The 17,641-nt window shown below is 49.6% G+C and overlaps 1 protein-coding gene across 5 annotated transcripts in view; it reads left to right on the plus strand.

The window, feature by feature from the left end:
* mtcl1 (microtubule crosslinking factor 1) overlaps nt 1-17,641 on the plus strand; it is a 122,232-nt gene that overhangs the window by 65,564 nt on the left and 39,027 nt on the right. For 2 of the 5 annotated variants that reach the window (XM_084327908.1, XM_084327912.1), the window contains exons 4-6: nt 8,018-8,077; nt 8,236-9,609; nt 16,421-16,588. In XM_084327908.1, the coding sequence (XP_084184034.1) occupies nt 8,018-8,077; nt 8,236-9,609; nt 16,421-16,588 (1,602 nt within the window). The remainder of the gene's footprint in view (nt 1-8,017; nt 8,078-8,235; nt 9,610-16,420; nt 16,589-17,641) is intronic. The other 3 variants (XM_084327909.1, XM_084327910.1, XM_084327911.1) reach the window with 3 other exon arrangements.

Consider the following 17,641-nt stretch of genomic DNA (forward strand, 5'->3'; position numbering starts at 1 on the left):
AAATCATAAACAGGCCAAGCTGTCGTGTACAGATGCTGCTCCAAACACACTTTGTTCCTCCTCTTCTCTTACCCTCCTCTCCTCTCCGCCTCCACCACCCCCCCCCCCCCCCCTTCCAAAAAAGATGTTTTTCACAGATTTCTGGTGATGTAACTCTATGATGTCACCGGCAATATGTTCCAAAAAATAACAAACACAACGCCTCAGTGCCTTAGTGACTGTGGATAAAGGATCCTCTGTTTCCCACTGAAGAGAGAACTCTCCCGTAATAAGATATTGTAATGGTGTGTTTATACTCAGAGGCACGAGTGCATGAAGCACAAGGTACCTGCTGAGTGACACGTGTACTTATTCTGAAGAATCACCTGGAGGACACACACACACACACACACACACACACACCGATGGACAGACACACGCATCAGCACTCAACCCAACACACCCACCCCCCTGCTCACACACGCATCAGCACTCAACCCAACACACCCACCCCCCTGCTCACACACGCATCAGCACTCAACCCAACACACCCACCCCCCTGCTCACACACACGCATCAGCACTCAACCCAACACACCCACCCCCCTGCTCACACACACGCATCAGCACTCAACCCAACACACCCACCCCCCTGCTCACACACACGCATCAGCACTCAACCCAACACACCCACCCCCCGCTCACCCAGGCATGCACAATGCCATCTTCATCGTCCCAATGCATCGCTTTCCCCGGTCTGTGAGCACGTTAGCTGCAGTCAATCAGGCCGGCTGCTGGCGGCAGGACCAGCTGGTGCGGGAGCTGGTGAGGGTGGCTGCACTCCCCTGGGCACCTGCCAGCCTGTGGGATTTGCAGATTGTAGTTATATAGCCATTACCCCACTGGGGCTGAATGAAAACAGGCACTGCAGCAGGCACTGTCTGTCTGTCTGTCTGTCTGTCTGTCTGTCTGTCTGTCTGTCTGTCTGTCTGTCTGTCTGTCTGTCTGTCTGTCTGTCTGTCTGTCTGTCTGTCTGTCTGTCTGTCTGTTTGTTTGTTTGTTTGTCTGTCTCCCTCCCTTTTCCTCTCCTCTTCTCTCCAATCCTCTATTCCCTCTCCTCCCTTCTCCTCTCCTCTCCTCTCTTCTCTTCTCTTCTCTTCTCCTCTATCTGTCCGTCTGTCGGTTTGTTTGTCTATCTGTCTGGCTCTCCCTCCATTTTCCTCTCCTCTTCTCTCCAATCCTCTATTCTCCTCTCCTTTCCTTTCTTCTCCTCTCTCCTCCCTTCCCCTCCCCTCTCCTCTCTTCTTCTCTCCTCCCTCTCCTCTCTTCTCCTCCCATCTCCTCTCCTCTCCTCTCTTCTGCTCTCCTCTCTTCTCATCTCCTCTCTTCTCCTATCTTCTCTTCTCTTCTCTTCTCTCCTCTCTCCTATCTTCTCATCTCCTCTATCTCCTCTCCTCTCTTCTCTTCTCTCTTCTCCTCTCTTCTCCTCTCTTCTCTTCTCCTCTCCTCCCTTCTCCACTCTTCTCCTCTCTTCTCCTCTCTTCTCCCCTCCTCTCTTGCCCTCTCCTCTCTTCTCCTCTCCTCTCCTCTCTTCTCTCCTCTCCTCTCTTCTCATCTCCTCTCTTCTCCTATCTTATCTTCTCTTCTCTTCTCTTCTCTCCTCTCTCCTATCTTCTCATCTCCTCTATTCTCCTCTCCTCTCTTCTCTTCTCTCTTCTCCTCTCTTCTCCTCTCTTCTCTTCTCCTCTCCTCCCTTCTCCTCTCTTCTCCTCTCTTCTCCCCTCCTCTCTTGCCCTCTCCTCTCTTCTCCTCTCCTCTCCTCTCTTCTCTCCTCTCCTCTCCTCTCTTCTCTCTTCTCCTCTCCTCTCTTCTCTTCTCTTCTCTTCTCTTCTCTTCTCTTCTCTTCTCTTCTCTTCTCTTCTCTTCTCTTCTCTTCTCTTCTCTTCTCTTCTCCTATCTTATCTTCTCTTCTCTTCTCTCCTCTCTCCTATCTTCTCATCTCCTCTATTCTCCTCTCCTCTCTTGCCCTCTCCTCTCTTCTCCTCTCCTCTCCTCTCTTCTCTCCTCTCTTCTTCTCTCTTCTCCTCTCCTCTCCTCTCCTCTCTTCTCCTCTCCTCTCTTCTCTTCTCTTCTCTTCTCTTCTCTTCTCTTCTCTTCTCTTCTCTTCTCTTCTCTTCTCTTCTCTTCTCTCCTCTCCTCTCCTCTCCTCTCCTCTCCTCTCCTCTCCTCTCCTCTCCTCTCCTCTCCCTCTCCTCTCCTCTCCTCTCCTCTCATCTTCTCTTCTCTTCTCTTCTCTTCTCTTCTCTTCTCTTCTCTTCTCTTCTCTTCTCTTCTCTTCTCTTCTCTTCTCTTCTCTCTTCTCTTCTCTTCTCTTCTCTTCTCTTCTCTTCTCTCCTCCTCCTCTCCTCTCTTCCTCTCTTCTCTCCTCTCCTCTCCTCTCTTCCTCTCTTCTCTCCTCTCCTCTCCTCTCTCTCTCTCTTCTCTTCTCTTCTCTTCTCTTCTCTTCTCTTTTCTCTTCTCTTCTCTTCTCTTCTCTTCTCTTCTCTTATTTTCTCCTCTCCTCCTCTCCTCTCCCTCCTCTCCTCAGCTCTGGTCCACCTCTCCCTTTTCTTGTACAGACCTCGCACATGTCATCGTTTGAAGGACATCTCAGATGTCCGGGGGCTGATAATGGTGTGTGTACTGTAGGTGTACTGGGAGCTACCGGTAGCAGACAGATTACTCTACATGTACATACTGTACTGGACATTCCGTTCATGAGCTCAGAACCCGTAACCAAACTAACTAATCTGTCACAGTTTTAGAACCCACATGGCCGATCGTCCCGTATTCTGGTGTTGTTTTATTCAAGTTGAGATGGGTCAAATCAACTCATCAAATGTATTTGATTTAGTTATGTTCAAGCTTGGGTAGGCAGCTTTGATTCTGTCCTCCTAATCCACATGTGTCTAAACATTTTTATAAATAGAATTGTACCAACCCAGTTTTTAGGTCTAAATTGCAAGTACGAGGGTTTCCTGTTAAATCATAAATAGTGTCAGTGTGTCCTCTCTTCAATATGAATTGAAAATGGGGGACCCTGATGTAAACAGGACAAACGTCTTTCTCTGGTCTGCATCCCCTTAACAATTGTGTGTATTGAGCCGTACTGTATTGTACCCATTCTGCAATCTGTTAAATAAAGTTTTCATTCATTCATTCATTCATTCATTCATTCATTCATTCATTCATTCATTCATTCATTCATTCATTCATTCATTCATTCATTCATTCATTCGTTCATTCATTCATTCATTCATTCATTCGTTCATTCATTCATTCTCTCTCTCTCTCTCTCTCTCTAGTTAGTGCAGGTGAACCTCAACGTAAACAAACAAATGCTTTTTGAAATGGAGGGCAGCGAGTGTGATGTGGGACACCCCTCTCTCTCTCTCTCTCTCTCTCTCTCTCTCTCTCTCTCTCTCTCTCTCTCTCTCTCTCTCTCTCTCTCTCTCTCTCTCTCTCTCTCTCACTTGAATCCACACTGAACTACAATCTCACTCAGAACACGAACAGCACTTTTTCTAACACTGTGACGGCGCCGTAGTGCCTTTATATTTCCCAATAGATTCCCTCTGTGGTATAATGATAGTCCGGGGGTTCTGAGGCGCTTTGTGCAAGATGCTCTAGTCCCCCGTCTCTCTGGAGAGATTAGCTGTGTCACCAGAGGCTGGAATTATACTGGTGTCAAGGATCCCAACACCTGCTCCGGGCTCAGACCAGACTGGCTGGCTAGTCTGGTGGAGAGAGGAGCGCGGATCGGAGGGGGGCGGGGGAAAGGGGGGCTGCGTTGGACTTAAACAGTGTGGTTAGTAGCCCAGCTGGGGAGATGATGCTGCTCCCACTGTGCTGGATCTGACTCCAGTGACGATGCCCAGTCGTAGAAGAAGTAAAAGTAATTTACTTCAAAGTAAAAGTGCTTTATTTCAAAGTAAAAATGCGCTTTACTTCAAAGTAAAAGTGTGCTTTACTTCAAAGTAAAAGATATAGAATAGTTATCTGGTGAAAAGTAAAAGTCCTCCGTTCACAAGACTACTTAACAAAAATGTATGGTATTTGATATCGGAAGTAAAAGTACACATTCTATATATTGTTTCTCATATTATGTCGCCTGGGATGGATCGATCATTGATGCACTGACCTTCAAGTGTTTTGTAGCTAAATTCTTTTTTTTTCAAAGTAACTAGTAACTAGGACGATATATTTTAGTAAAAGTATGTGAGTACAGTACTAGAATATAATTACTTTGTTACTTTTCCACTCCTGATAATGCCACACCAGACTTGGACACATCATGCTTCTGACCATGTTCATTTTTGTATTTGTTTGATAACTTTCATTATGATGTTTCTAAATTTGTGGTGCACATGTATGACCCCTAGGGGATGAACCCTACTGATTGATTGATTTTGGTGATCCCATCACCTGTCATCTAGCACCACCATCAGTCCAAACTTAAAATCTTTGAATTAGTGTATCTTGAACAGCTTTCATTCAAATATTTTCTCATTTGCGGTGCACATTCATGACCCCAAGAGGAAGAAGCCTATCGAGTTTGGTGACCCCATGACCTTTCCTCTACTACCACCATCAGGCCAAATGTTCAATACTGAAATGAGTGTATCTCCGGATCCAATTTCCACCAAACTCGATAAATATATTAGCACAGCAAGGAGGCCTGTGAAGTTCGGAGTCACCTGGCCTCATGGCCTCACGCATTTGCGGAGCTAATGATGCTAATGATGGAGCATCGCCGTCGGTTGTGTGATAGTAAAGGGCTAACCTTCTGTATTGTCACAGTGAAAGTTAACCGGCTGTCGTGTGGCAGTGAAAGGGGCCTTCAATTGCGAATTATGAATTTAATACTTTTTAAGACTTTGTAATTCCCCACACACACACACACACACACACACACACACACACACACACACACACACACACTCACACTCACACTCACACTCACACTCACACTCACACTCACACACACACACACACGATCACACACACACACACACACACACACACACACACACACACACACACACACACACACACACACACACACACACACACACACACACACACACACACACAGAGAGAGCATCACTCAGGTGTCTGTCTTACTTTTCCTCTGATCTCAAAGACGCTTCCTGCTTTGTCATCCAATGCACGTCCCCCGCTCTCTGTTTACCGTTAGCATTATTATCCGCCTTCACCCCGGGACTACTCGCTCTGAACGCACTCACTGCGGGGTTTGAGTTTGACTGTATTACACAGTAGCTTTGAACGAGGCGGTGAAGACACGCGGGAGTGCAGACAGATAGACGCTCTGTAAAGCTCCTCTGTGTGTCAGACAGTAAGACAGAGACTCAACGCGCTCTTCAAAGGATGGCGGCGGACGATGGATTATCAGTTTTACCGCGTGTATGAAGTATTACAAAGTATGGGGGCGACAGTGGCAGAGGAGGCCCCACTTAACCCCTAACTGCTCCCGATGAGCAGACTGGCACCTTGCGCATGGTCGCCTCCACTGTCGGTGTGAAAGTATGAGTGAATGAGTGAATGTGAGGAACAGAAAATTGTAAAGCGCTTTGGATAAAAGCTGCTATATAAATGCACCATTTACCATTTATTACCACGCGGTCAAAAAGCTCCCCTCAGGCTCACGGCTCGGGGGTGAACTCAATGTCATGACGTAAATTTATTTCAGGTAGTGAAACAAGTGCTGCTGAACTAACTAGAATATATTAATATATGTACCCTGTCTGCCTCCCCCCCCGAGGGCAGACGGGGCCAAGACAGCTGTGTAAGAAGTTACAGACAAGACAAAACATGGACAGAAATAGAGACAGGCTTCTCACACAGCGGCCCCTGTCTCTGCTCTGTTTACAGTCATGTTATGGTGCAGTTTCTATGTTTTTTTTTTTTTTGTCAGTGTTTTTGTTCTTATATATAATAAGAATAAAATTAAAAGTTCACAGAGCACTTCATATTACAGAATCGTTACTATACAGTGTCATTGTTTCAGGAGGTGAGAGACATATAGTCAACCATTCCATATAAGAAAAAAAGTTTGCCACACCACATCAAACTTTCCACTTGATCCCTGCAATGTATATTTTATCTTTTCAACTTTTAAATGATACATAACATCACAAATCCACCTGCCAAATGAGGGAGGGTGGTCGTTTTTCCAGTTTAGAAGAATGAGATGCCTTCCTAGAAGGGAGGAATAAGCAATACAGTTCAGTTGTGCTTTTGGTAGATATAAATCCTCGGAAAGAACACCAAAAAGACCCAGGAAATGACATGGTTCAAGTACCCGACCTGCAAGGTCTGAGTAGAGCTCAATATGGAGGACCAGAAATCTGCTAGGCTAGGACATGACCAAAATGTGTGATACAGACCGGCCGGGGCACAGTTTCTATGTTTCTACGTGGTGTTTTCCCTCCCTTTGTCCCAGAGCCAGGGAGTGAGTCACGGTCCTTTCCCGCCTCGGGAGAAGCGGGTTCACTCTCACACTTTCCATCTGTCTGGCCCATGAATGATTCAAACTGGCCCACCGGTCCATTTAGGTTGGCGCCAGAGCCTCTGATGTGAAGAGCTCTCTTTTATTCGTGCTTTATTTCTTTTTAAACAGAATCAGCAAGGCCACTTACATTAAACAGCAGCAGTTCAGCACATTACGATAAATAGAGTGTTTTCACTGAACCGCCGCGTGTTCGGAGTTAATTTGCCCCCCGAACGTGGTCGAAGCCTAAGAAATCACAAGCAATCTGTGGCTGTTGTGTTTTCATGACCATAAACTATGAGTACATGGAATCCTGATCGTGTGAGATGGGATTGGAGATATCAGCAGGTTGCGTTTCCTAGAAAAGACCTGGGCAGGCAGTGAACCTTTAAATAACCCCTGCAGGCCAGCAATCTGTTCCTGGAATAAAGGTTCACACTTGAAAGCTAGTATGCACTCTGCATTAATAGAATGGAATCGCTCACTCTCTCTTTCTCTCTCTCTTTCTGTCTCTCTCTCTCAAGTGCTCAAGTGTCCCCATCTTGCCTGTGTCTTGTGAAAGGGCGCCCCCGCCTTAAGAAAGCGGACGGCTTTTCTGAAAATGGATGATTTTATTAGTCAGTAAGACCCTAAGATAGCGTGCAGAAGGCTTTGCGTGCGCAGTGCCCGGCATTGGCTGGAGGACAGAACCCCCCCTCCCCACAGCCGGGTGGGCAGATGCTTCCCGGGGTATTGTGGAAATGCCATGTGCCTCTGAACATGAGCCGGGATAAGACGTCTGTCACACTGAGCTCCGAATGGGATCTAGCGGCGCACAATGCCGCAGTGACCGCGCCACACGTTCCCATTCAGCGGGCCCAAATTGAAACGTTGAAGCGTGATCGTCAGAGTTGACGATCTCACACGGCATTTAGTGGAATTAGTATCCAACTTTAGTCCCATGGACTCTTCCCTCTCTCTCTCTTTTTTCTTCTCCTCTCTTTCTCTCTCTCTCTCTCTGCGGAAAAATTTGCATCCCAAAGCAGATGTCCTCTTATTGAACCGGTGATATGGGCTATTATTACCACGGCATCATGACTCAGATAGTGATTATATCATGGGCTCTGCCATCTGCATTAGAGTAGATGCTTCCTTATTAGATGGAGATTTGACCTGATGATAGGGAGGTTACGTAACACTTGCACATAGATTACTGCCCTTCTGGCATCATCTGTCATCGCATATCGGCTGCGTCAGCACCGGCGTTGTGATACATGGTGTACGGCAGGGACATCAATACGGCATCTTAAAGCTGCATAGATCTTCAATATTGAATCCACAGGGCCGTCTTTATTGTGCCCATCAGTGTGCAGTAATGTGCCTCTCTGTGATTGCCTGTGTTCCACGCGACCGGCGCTGCCATTGAATGTCCGTTGATTGCTTGGAGATTGACCCGCTTGTCGTTGTGTCTTTGCGTCCGTTCTTCATTCTCTTTTATGTTCTTCCACAGACCGCGTCGAGGAGGAGAGGAAGCAGGGAGACATTCAAGGACAAGAAGTCCACGAATCAGGTGAGACATTTCTACCAAAGTCCTCTAGTCTCCGTTCGGATGCTGTATAGGTAAATCAATCCGCTCGCTAAGGGTTTGTAATTACATCCCTCCTCGCTCTTCTTCTCCATCTCCTCTGCCCTTGCCCTTTCCTCCTCCTCTCCTCTTCTCCTTTCAAGCAGGAGGACAGTGCGGACCTCAGGTGTCAGCTCCAGTTTGCCAAGGAGGAGTCCACGCTGATGAGGAAGAAGATGGCCAAGTTGGGCCGGGAGAAGGACGAGCTGGAGCAGGAACTCCAGAAGTACAAGTCGGTCTACGGGGACGTGGACAGCCCCCTGTCCCTGGCCGAGTGTCCCGGCGGGGGGCCCCACAGCACGCGGGAGGCCGAACTGCGGCTCCGCCTCAAACTGGTGGAGGAGGAGGCCAACATCCTGGGCCGGAAGATCGTGGAGCTGGAGGTGGAGAACCGCAGCCTGCGGGCGGAGAACGAGGACATCCGCTGCCAGTACGAGAGGGACTGCTTCGGCCGCGAGCCCTTCTCCAGCATGCCCTCCTCGCCGTACGGCGGCGACGCGCTGGAGTCGGCCGGCGAGATGCGGCGGCACCTCCAGTTCGTGGAGGAGGAGGCGGAGCTCCTGCGGCGCTCCATCTCGGAGATCGAGGACCACAACAAGCAGCTGACGTCCGAGCTCAACCGCTTCAAGTTCGGCCCCTGCGGCGGCTCCGGAGAGGAGGGCGGAGGAGCGTTTAAGCCGGGCGGCGGCGCAGGGGGGAACGGGAACGTGACGACGGAGGAGCTGAAGGCAGCCAGGATGCAGATCAACGAGCTGAGCGGCAAGGTGATGAAGTTACAGTACGAGAACCGGGTCCTCATGTCCAACGTGCAGCGCTGCGACCTGGCCGCCCACCTGGGCCTACGCACCAGCAGCCCCCGGGACAGCGACGCCGAGAGCGACACGGGCCGCCGGGAGGCCACCGAGGAAGAGGAGGCAGGGCAGCTCCTCCTCCTCCACCCCAAGAGGGAGGGGCCTGTCGGGGGCGAGAGCGACTCGGAGGACCTTTTTGAGAAAACGGCAAACACCTCTGGGTTCGGGAGCATCAAGCCGTCGGAAGGCAGCGAACTCGGCGCCATGGAGTTAGCCAACCGGAGGAGGGAGGAGCGTGAGTCCTTCAGTAACGTGAAGCGCGAGGCGGAGCGGCTGGGGAAGACGGTGGAGCGTCTGATCACCGACACCGACAGTCTGATCTTCGAGGGGAGGCTGCTGGTGACGACGGACCCGCCGGAGGGTGGAGGGGGGGTGGCGGTGTCCGGCTCCAAACCGGACGGCCAGGTTCTGGACACCATCAACATGCGGATGAAGGCGTTCCGCACCGAGCTGCACATCTTCATGGAGAAGGTGGATCACCTGGGGGAGGGGATGAGGGACCGGGTGGACGACCTCTCGCCCATGCCCAACCTCACAGAGTCCAGCAGCTTCCTCTCCACGGTCACCACCATGTCGCGCGACTCTCCCATCGGCACCCTGGGGAGGGACCTGGTGACGGACTTCCAGGTGAGCCCCACACAGAAACACCTCCTTAAGACCTTGTTGTCCAGGGCCCATATTGTATTGTATTGTTTGTATTGTATTGTATTGTATTGTATTGTATTGTATTGTATTGTATTGTATTGTATTGTATTGTTTGTATTGTATTGTATTGTATTGTTTGTTTGAATGAATGAATGCTGTCACCACCTGCTACATCTGGACATGTACTTCTCTCTGGCTGCTTCTTTCTTTTGCAAAAAAAAAAAAAAAACAGTCAATAATGGAGAAGGTCTGCCACCCAATATGGCAGTTCGCCATGATTGAGATAAAAAGTCAATACTCAGGCTTTTCTCATGAGGGGAGCAGAAAGGAGTCCTTTTAAAAGCATGCGTTGTGGTATCGATTAGCATTCACCTTTGAAAGCCACCTGGTTCTCTCCCCAGGCGATACCGTGGCCCAGATAGAAAAGGGCGTTAGAAAATCTAGAGTCACGGGAGCACATCTCGCCAGGCCGCTTCATGGCTAAAACAGCAGCAGGATGAAATAGTTACATCCGCAAAGTCATGCTGAGCCATGGGGGGAAGGAGAGGCCACGTCCCTGAGGACGTCCTTCTAAATGTTGCAATATTCGAAGCGCGCAACTAAGGAGCCACAGCTAAAGGCTGTGGTAGTGCTGTATGTCTCCAACAGAGGAGACTAGAGACTCTCCAGACCTCCAGTGCCAGGCCAGGGTGCCACAGAAGGCTGCCCCACCGTGAGCCACCCAGCTCAGCCACACTGGCGCCATAACACCCCCACCCCCACCCCCTGCCCTGACCCACCACCACTGCCACCACCACCATCGCTTGCAGCTGCCGCATCCACATCTGCATCCCCATGGCCCATGCACCACCACCACCCTCTGCAGCCGGTAACCCCTCGTCTGCCTCCATCACCCTGCACTCACTGTCTGCAGCTGCCCTGCTTCCAGTCCAGCCAGGGCCCAGGTAGGGTGGATGGGAGGGTGCTTGGAAGGGTGCTTGGAAGGGATGGAGTGAGTACACGTAGGGGTTAAGGCAGCTTCTTCCATTCGGCTTGATTTAACACACCGTGGCTTGGTTTTCTTTCTTCATGTTAGCTGATACCAGTTAGCTGATAGCGGCACAGTGAGTTAGCTGATGGCGGCACAGTGAGTTAGCTGATAGCGGCACAGTGAGTTAGCTGATAGCGGCACAGTGAGTTAGCTGATAGCGGCACAGTGAGTTAGCTGATAGCGACACAGTGAGTTAGCTGATAGCGGCACAGTGAGTTAGCTGATAGCAGCACAGTGAGTTAGCTGATAGCAGCACAGTGAGTTAGCTGATAGCAGTGAGTTAGCTGATAGCGGCACAGTGAGTTAGCTGATAGCAGCACAGTGCGTTAGCTGATAGCGGCACAGTGAGTTAGCTGATAGCGGCACAGTGAGTTAGCTGATAGCGGCACAGTGAGTTAGCTGATAGCAGTGAGTTAGCTGATAGCGGCACAGTGAGTTAGCTGATAGCAGCACAGTGAGTTAGCTGATAGCAGCACAGTGAGTTAGCTGATAGCGGCACAGTGAGTTAGCTGATAGCGGCACAGTGAGTTAGCTGATAGCGGCACAGTGAGTTAGCTGATAGCGGCACAGTGAGTTAGCTGATAGCAGCACAGTGAGTTAGCTGATAGCGGCACAGTGAGTTAGCTGATAGCAGTGAGTTAGCTGATAGCGGCACAGTGAGTTAGCTGATAGCGGCACAGTGAGTTAGCTGATAGCGGCACAGTGAGTTAGCTGATAGCGGCACAGTGAGTTAGCTGATAGCGGCACAGTGAGTTAGCTGATAGCGGCACAGTGAGTTAGCTGATAGCGGCACAGTGAGTTAGCTGATAGCAGCACAGTGAGTTAGCTGATAGCGGCACAGTGAGTTAGCTGATAGCAGTGAGTTAGCTGATAGCGGCACAGTGAGTTAGCTGATAGCGGCACAGTGAGTTAGCTGATAGCGGCACAGTGAGTTAGCTGATAGCAGCACAGTGAGTTAGCTGATAGCAGCACAGTGAGTTAGCTGATAGCAGCACAGTGAGTTAGCTGATGGCGGCACAGTGAGTTAGCTGATAGCGGCACAGTGAGTTAGCTGATAGCGGCACAGTGAGTTAGCTGATAGCAGCACAGTGAGTTAGCTGATGGCGGCACAGTGAGTTAGCTGATAGCGACACAGTGAGTTAGCTGATAGCGGCACAGTGAGTTAGCTGATAGCAGCACAGTGAGTTAGCTGATAGCAGCACAGTGAGTTAGCTGATAGCAGTGAGTTAGCTGATAGCGGCACAGTGAGTTAGCTGATAGCAGCACAGTGCGTTAGCTGATAGCGGCACAGTGAGTTAGCTGATAGCAGCACAGTGCGTTAGCTGATAGCGGCACAGTGAGTTAGCTGATAGCGGCACAGTGAGTTAGCTGATAGCGGCACAGTGAGTTAGCTGATAGCAGTGAGTTAGCTGATAGCGGCACAGTGAGTTAGCTGATAGCGGCACAGTGAGTTAGCTGATAGCGGCACAGTGAGTTAGCTGATAGCGGCACAGTGAGTTAGCTGATAGCGGCACAGTGAGTTAGCTGATAGCGGCACAGTGAGTTAGCTGATAGCAGTGAGTTAGCTGATAGCGGCACAGTGAGTTAGCTGATAGCGGCACAGTGAGTTAGCTGATAGCGGCACAGTGAGTTAGCTGATAGCGGCACAGTGAGTTAGCTGATAGCGGCACAGTGAGTTAGCTGATAGCGGCACAGTGAGTTAGCTGATAGCGGCACAGTGAGTTAGCTGATAGCGGCACAGTGAGTTAGCTGATAGTGGCACAGTGAGTTCGCTGATAGCAGCACAGTGAGTTAGCTGATAGCGGCACAGTGAGTTAGCTGATAGCGGCACAGTGAGTTAGCTGATAGCGGCACAGTGAGTTAGCTGATAGCGGCACAGTGAGTTAGCTGATAGCGGCACAGTGAGTTAGCTGATAGCGGCACAGTGAGTTAGCTGATAGCAGCACAGTGAGTTAGCTGATAGCAGTGAGTTAGCTGATAACGGCACGGTGAGTTAGCTGATAGCGGCACAGTGAGTTAGCTGATAGCGGCACAGTGAGTTAGCTGATAGCGGCACAGTGAGTTAGCTGATAGCGGCACAGTGAGTTAGCTGATAGCGGCACAGTGAGTTAGCTGATAGCAGCACAGTGAGTTAGCTGATAGCAGTGAGTTAACTGATAGCGGCACAGTGAGTTAGCTGATAGCAGCACAGTGAGTTAGCTAATAGCGGCACAGTGAGTTAGCTGATAGCAGCACAGTGAGTTAGCTGATAGCAGTGAGTTAGCTGATAGCGGCACAGTGAGTTAGCTGATAGCAGCACGGTGAGTTAGCTGATAGCGGCACAGTGAGTTAGTGCTCAGCACAGTGAGTTAGCTGATATCAGCACAGTGAATTAGCTGATAGCAGCACAGTGAGTTAGCTGATAGCGGCACAGTGAGTTAGCTGATAGCAGCACAGTGAGTTAGCTAATAGCGGCACAGTGAGTTAGCTGATAGCAGCACAGTGAGTTAGCTGATAGCAGCACAGTGAGTTAGCTGATAGCAGTGAGTTAGCTGATAGCAGCACAGTGAGTTAGCTGATAGCAGCACAGTGAGTTAGCTGATAGCAGTGAGTTAGCTGATAGCAGCACAGTGAGTTAGCTGATAGCAGCACAGTGAGTTAGCTGATAGCGGCACAGTGATTTAGCTGATAGCAGTGAGTTAGCTGATAGCAGCACAGTGAGTTAGCTGATAGCGGCACAGTGAGTTAGCTGATAGCAGCACAGTGAGTTAGCTGATAGCAGCACAGTGAGTTAGCTGATAGCGGCACAGTGAGTTAGCTGATAGCAGCACAGTGAGTTAGCTGATAGCGGCACAGTGAGTTAGCTGATAGCGGCACAGTGAGTTAGCTGATAGCGGCACATTGAGTTAGCTGATAGCAGTGAGTTAGCTGATAGCGGCACAGTGAGTTAGCTGATAGCAGCACAGTGAGTTAGCTGATAGCAGCACAGTGAGTTAGCTGATAGCAGCACAGTGAGTTAGCTGGTGCGTTAGCTGATAGCGGCACAGTGCGTTAGCTGATAGCAGCACAGTGCGTTAGCCTGAATCTGTTCCTGCTGCACCACACTATCATCCGTATGACTCATTAACGCTGTAGCTGTTATGTTTGCCCAAAATATCACTCCACACGCGCGCGCACACGTAAGATACACGATACATACACGTTACTCCATGGTGTTGCCAAGGAGACGAGCCTTGGAAATGTCTGGTTCTGTCTAAAATAACCCTTTGTTCGATAGAGGAAGAGCCTGAATCGGAGTTATAAAACGCTCTGAGTTGCCTGTGGAAGAACCCAGCTTGGCTGACATCCTGCATTCTGTCTCCGCTAGGAGCGGAACTTACTGCTTCGTACCAGTTAACCTGTCAGAACTCTGTGTGCTCTCGTGCTACAAGTTCATTATCTCCTTGCTGCATGATGGGGCGAAACAACTTATTATTTCACTTTTATTGAACGAGGAAACAGCTATTTTTTTCCCCAACCATCTCTGCTTTGCAGATAGTCGTAGATAGTGGATCGAAGCTGCCTTCATATTCATGATATCCAATAGCTTGTCTTGTTTGTGCTTTAACCCTCAGTCCATATGAGACCCTGGTTAGGCTGGGTGGAGCTGGGTGGAGCTGGGTGGAGCTGGTTAGAGCTGGTTAGAGCTGGTTAGAGCTGGTTAGAGCTGGGTAGAGCTGGTTAGAGCTGGTTAGAGCTGGGTGGAGCTGGGTGGAGCTGGTTAGAGCTGGGTGGAGCTGGTTAGAGCTGGGTGGAGCTGGTTAGAGCTGGTTAGAGCTGGGTGGAGCTGGGTGGAGCTGGTTAGAGCTGGGTGGAGCTGGTTAGAGCTGGTTAGAGCTGGGTGGAGCTGGTTAGAGCTGGGTGGAGCTGGTTAGAGCTGGTTAGAGCTGGGTGGAGCTGGTTAGAGCTGGTTAGAGCTGGGTGGAGCTGGTTAGAGCTGGGTGGAGCTGGTTAGAGCTGGGTGGAGCTGGTTAGAGCTGGGTGGAGCTAGGTGGAGCTGGTTAGAGCTGGTTAGAGCTGGGTGGAGCTAGGTGGAGCTAGGTGGAGCTGGTTAGAGCTGGTTAGAGCTAGGTGGAGCTGGTTAGAGCTGGTTAGAGCTGGGTGGAGCTAGGTGGAGCTAGGTGGAGCTGGTTAGAGCTGGGTGGAGCTGGGTGGAGCTGGTTAGAGCTGGTTAGAGCTGGGTGGAGCTAGGTGGAGCTAGGTGGAGCTGGTTAGAGCTGGGTGGAGCTGGGTGGAGCTGGTTAGAGCTGGTTAGAGCTGGGTGGAGCTGGTTAGAGCTGGTTAGAGCTGGGTGGAACTAGGTGGAGCTGGTTAGAGCTGGTTAGAGCTGGGTGGAGCTAGGTGGAGCTGGTTAGAGCTGGTTAGAGCTGGGTGGAGCTAGGTGGAGCTAGGTGGAGCTGGTTAGAGCTGGGTGGAGCTGGGTGGAGCTGGTTAGAGCTGGGTGGAGCTGGTTAGAGCTGGGTGGAGCTAGGTGGATGGGGGCAAACTCAAGTCTATAGGTTTAGTTACCAGCTTTACACTCTCCAGCACGAAGGCCTTGGGTCTGTCCAAAATGGATTCAGATGAATAAATATATATATATATATATTAGGGATGTCCGATATTATCGGCCGTTATCGGCATTAAAATGTGATATCGGTTGATATCGGTATCGGAAATTAAGAGTTGGACAATATCGGTATATCGGTATCGGTAAAAAAGCCAATATCGAGCATCCCTAATATATATATATACGTATATATATAAAGAAAATAATGAAAAAATATGTAGCATTGTTGTAGAGTAGAGCCTATTATCCCTAAAGTGTACTTTAAGTATTGTAATGTAATGCATAATACATATATATTAAATTAAGATCCACGCTTTACTGAGCTTACTGCTTCTGCTTCACGGCTGTGCACGCGCATCATGTTATTAAAAAATAACTTGTAGTATGCTAGCTAGCTACCGCTCTGCAATGCCGTTCTATCTATCTATCTATCTATCTATCTATCTATCTATCTATCTATCTATCTATCTATCTATCTATCTATCTATCTATCTATCTATCTATCTATCTATCTATCTATCTATCTATCTATCTATCTATCTATCTATCTATCTATCTATTTATCTATCTATCTATCAATCAGCTGTTGGTTTGGATTCATGTATCCCTCATTGCATGCGCTTCATAACCAGTGTTTTTGCATTCTTTTCCCCCCCGGCCCCCCCTCTCCTTTATCCTCTTTGTGTTCCTCCCTCCAGATGTTTCAGCCCATCGTTCTGTTCCTCCTCATACTAGTTCTCTTCTCATCTCTCTCATACGCCGTCGTCTTTAAGTTGGTTTTTCTCTTCGCGCTTTTCTTCGTACTCTAGTCGGTCTGTTCCTCTCCACACATTCCCCCCCCCTCTCCCACCCCCCCCCCCTCCCGACCCCCCCCTTTCCTCTTTACTTATGTTCTTTACCCATTTTTTCGTGTTTTTTCTTTTTTCTTTTTGTTTCCGCTTTCTTTACTCGTCCCCTCCCTCACTCCCGCCCACCCACCCCACTCCCACCCAACCCACCCCCCTCCCTCCCTGTTCGTCGTCTATTCATCCATAATCCGCTTCATGCATCTCTCCCTCCACCTACTCCACCCCTTTCCACTACCAAAACCATCACACCCCTCTCGTACCACCTACACCCCCCACCCCCCACCCTTCTGACCCTCCACCCTCCCTCGTCACCCCCCCTCCCCCTCCCCCTCCCCCCGTCACTCACAGTCCGGTCAGAGGGATGAGCTGGATTGGCGTCTAGGACAGGAGGAGCGAGGAGGAGGAGGCGCGCCAGAGCCCCAGGGCCAGGGCCAGGGCCAGGGCGGGGGCCCGGCGCAGAGCAGGGGAGCCCCGGGACTCAGTAGATACCACAGGCCCCTGGCTTTAAGAGCAGAGGTCAGTGCCTCCCCTCTCCTCCCTGCATCTCCCTGCTCACCTGGTAGGAGCTGAACCCTGGCCATGCTGGGCCCTTTCCACTGTACTGCATTGTAGACGTGGTCTGTTTGGAGATGGGGGGGGAGAGACCAGCTCCTTTTTTTCTATCAAAGACCACTTGTTTTACTGTGATAATGTACTGTAAAGGCCACTCAGTCCAGCATTGTCTGGTGACACAAAGAGAAGGAGATCTCATTTCATTCACTCTCTCTCTCTCTCTCTCTCTCTCTCTCTCTCTATCTCTCTCTTTCTCTCTCTCTCTCTACGTATTTGTTTTGATTCACTAATTCTTCACTCCCCACAGCCACCAGTGTTTATTTTCAAGTCCTTTGATTTAGCTTGTTTTCTGTTTGTTGTTTTATTTCTATCCGTGCCATTTCCCGCTAGACATTTTGTGATATTCCGTGCTCCTTTGGTGAAAGAGAAGCTTAGAAAGTAGGGCTGCGTTCAGGTATTTCAGTATTTTGTGCTTAGCTTGTTGTCTCTCTAACCTCGTTCTGGGAAAGAATAATGTTCAAGGCCAAGGCCCAGAGACGTCGCTGGAGCTGTGAGATTAATCTGGGGATGTGATGCTAGCGCCTAGGGGCTAACTTAGCCCGCAGGTCCAAAACAAACGGGTCGGACGCACGGGGGATCGCCCTCTAAAATGGCACGAGACAGCAGCCACGCATCTATATTGACATGACGTGTCGTTCTGCTTATGCTTATGTAGTCGAGTCACTAAATCTTGAGTCTTGAGTCCCCAGTGTTTGAGTCCCCAGTGTTCGAGTCCAAGTCCAAGTCACCAAAGAAGAGCCAGAGTCGAGTCCCCATTACCCTAGTCCGAGCCCGAGTCCAAGTCATCAAGGTTGAATCCACTCCGCTCTGGCAGTCAAAGAGCTGACATACAAATAAAGAAAAGTCTACATTAAACATAAATGACACAGCGGTCACAGTTTCAAAGGGAGTTTATTTACTTTGTGACACAATAGGCAAACAAATGCACTAGCCATACATATCTTATGCCAAATGATT

Source organism: Notolepis coatsorum (assembly GCF_963971535.1).
Source record: "Notolepis coatsorum genome assembly, chromosome: 13".
Taxonomy (NCBI): Eukaryota; Metazoa; Chordata; class Actinopteri; order Aulopiformes; family Paralepididae; genus Notolepis; species Notolepis coatsorum.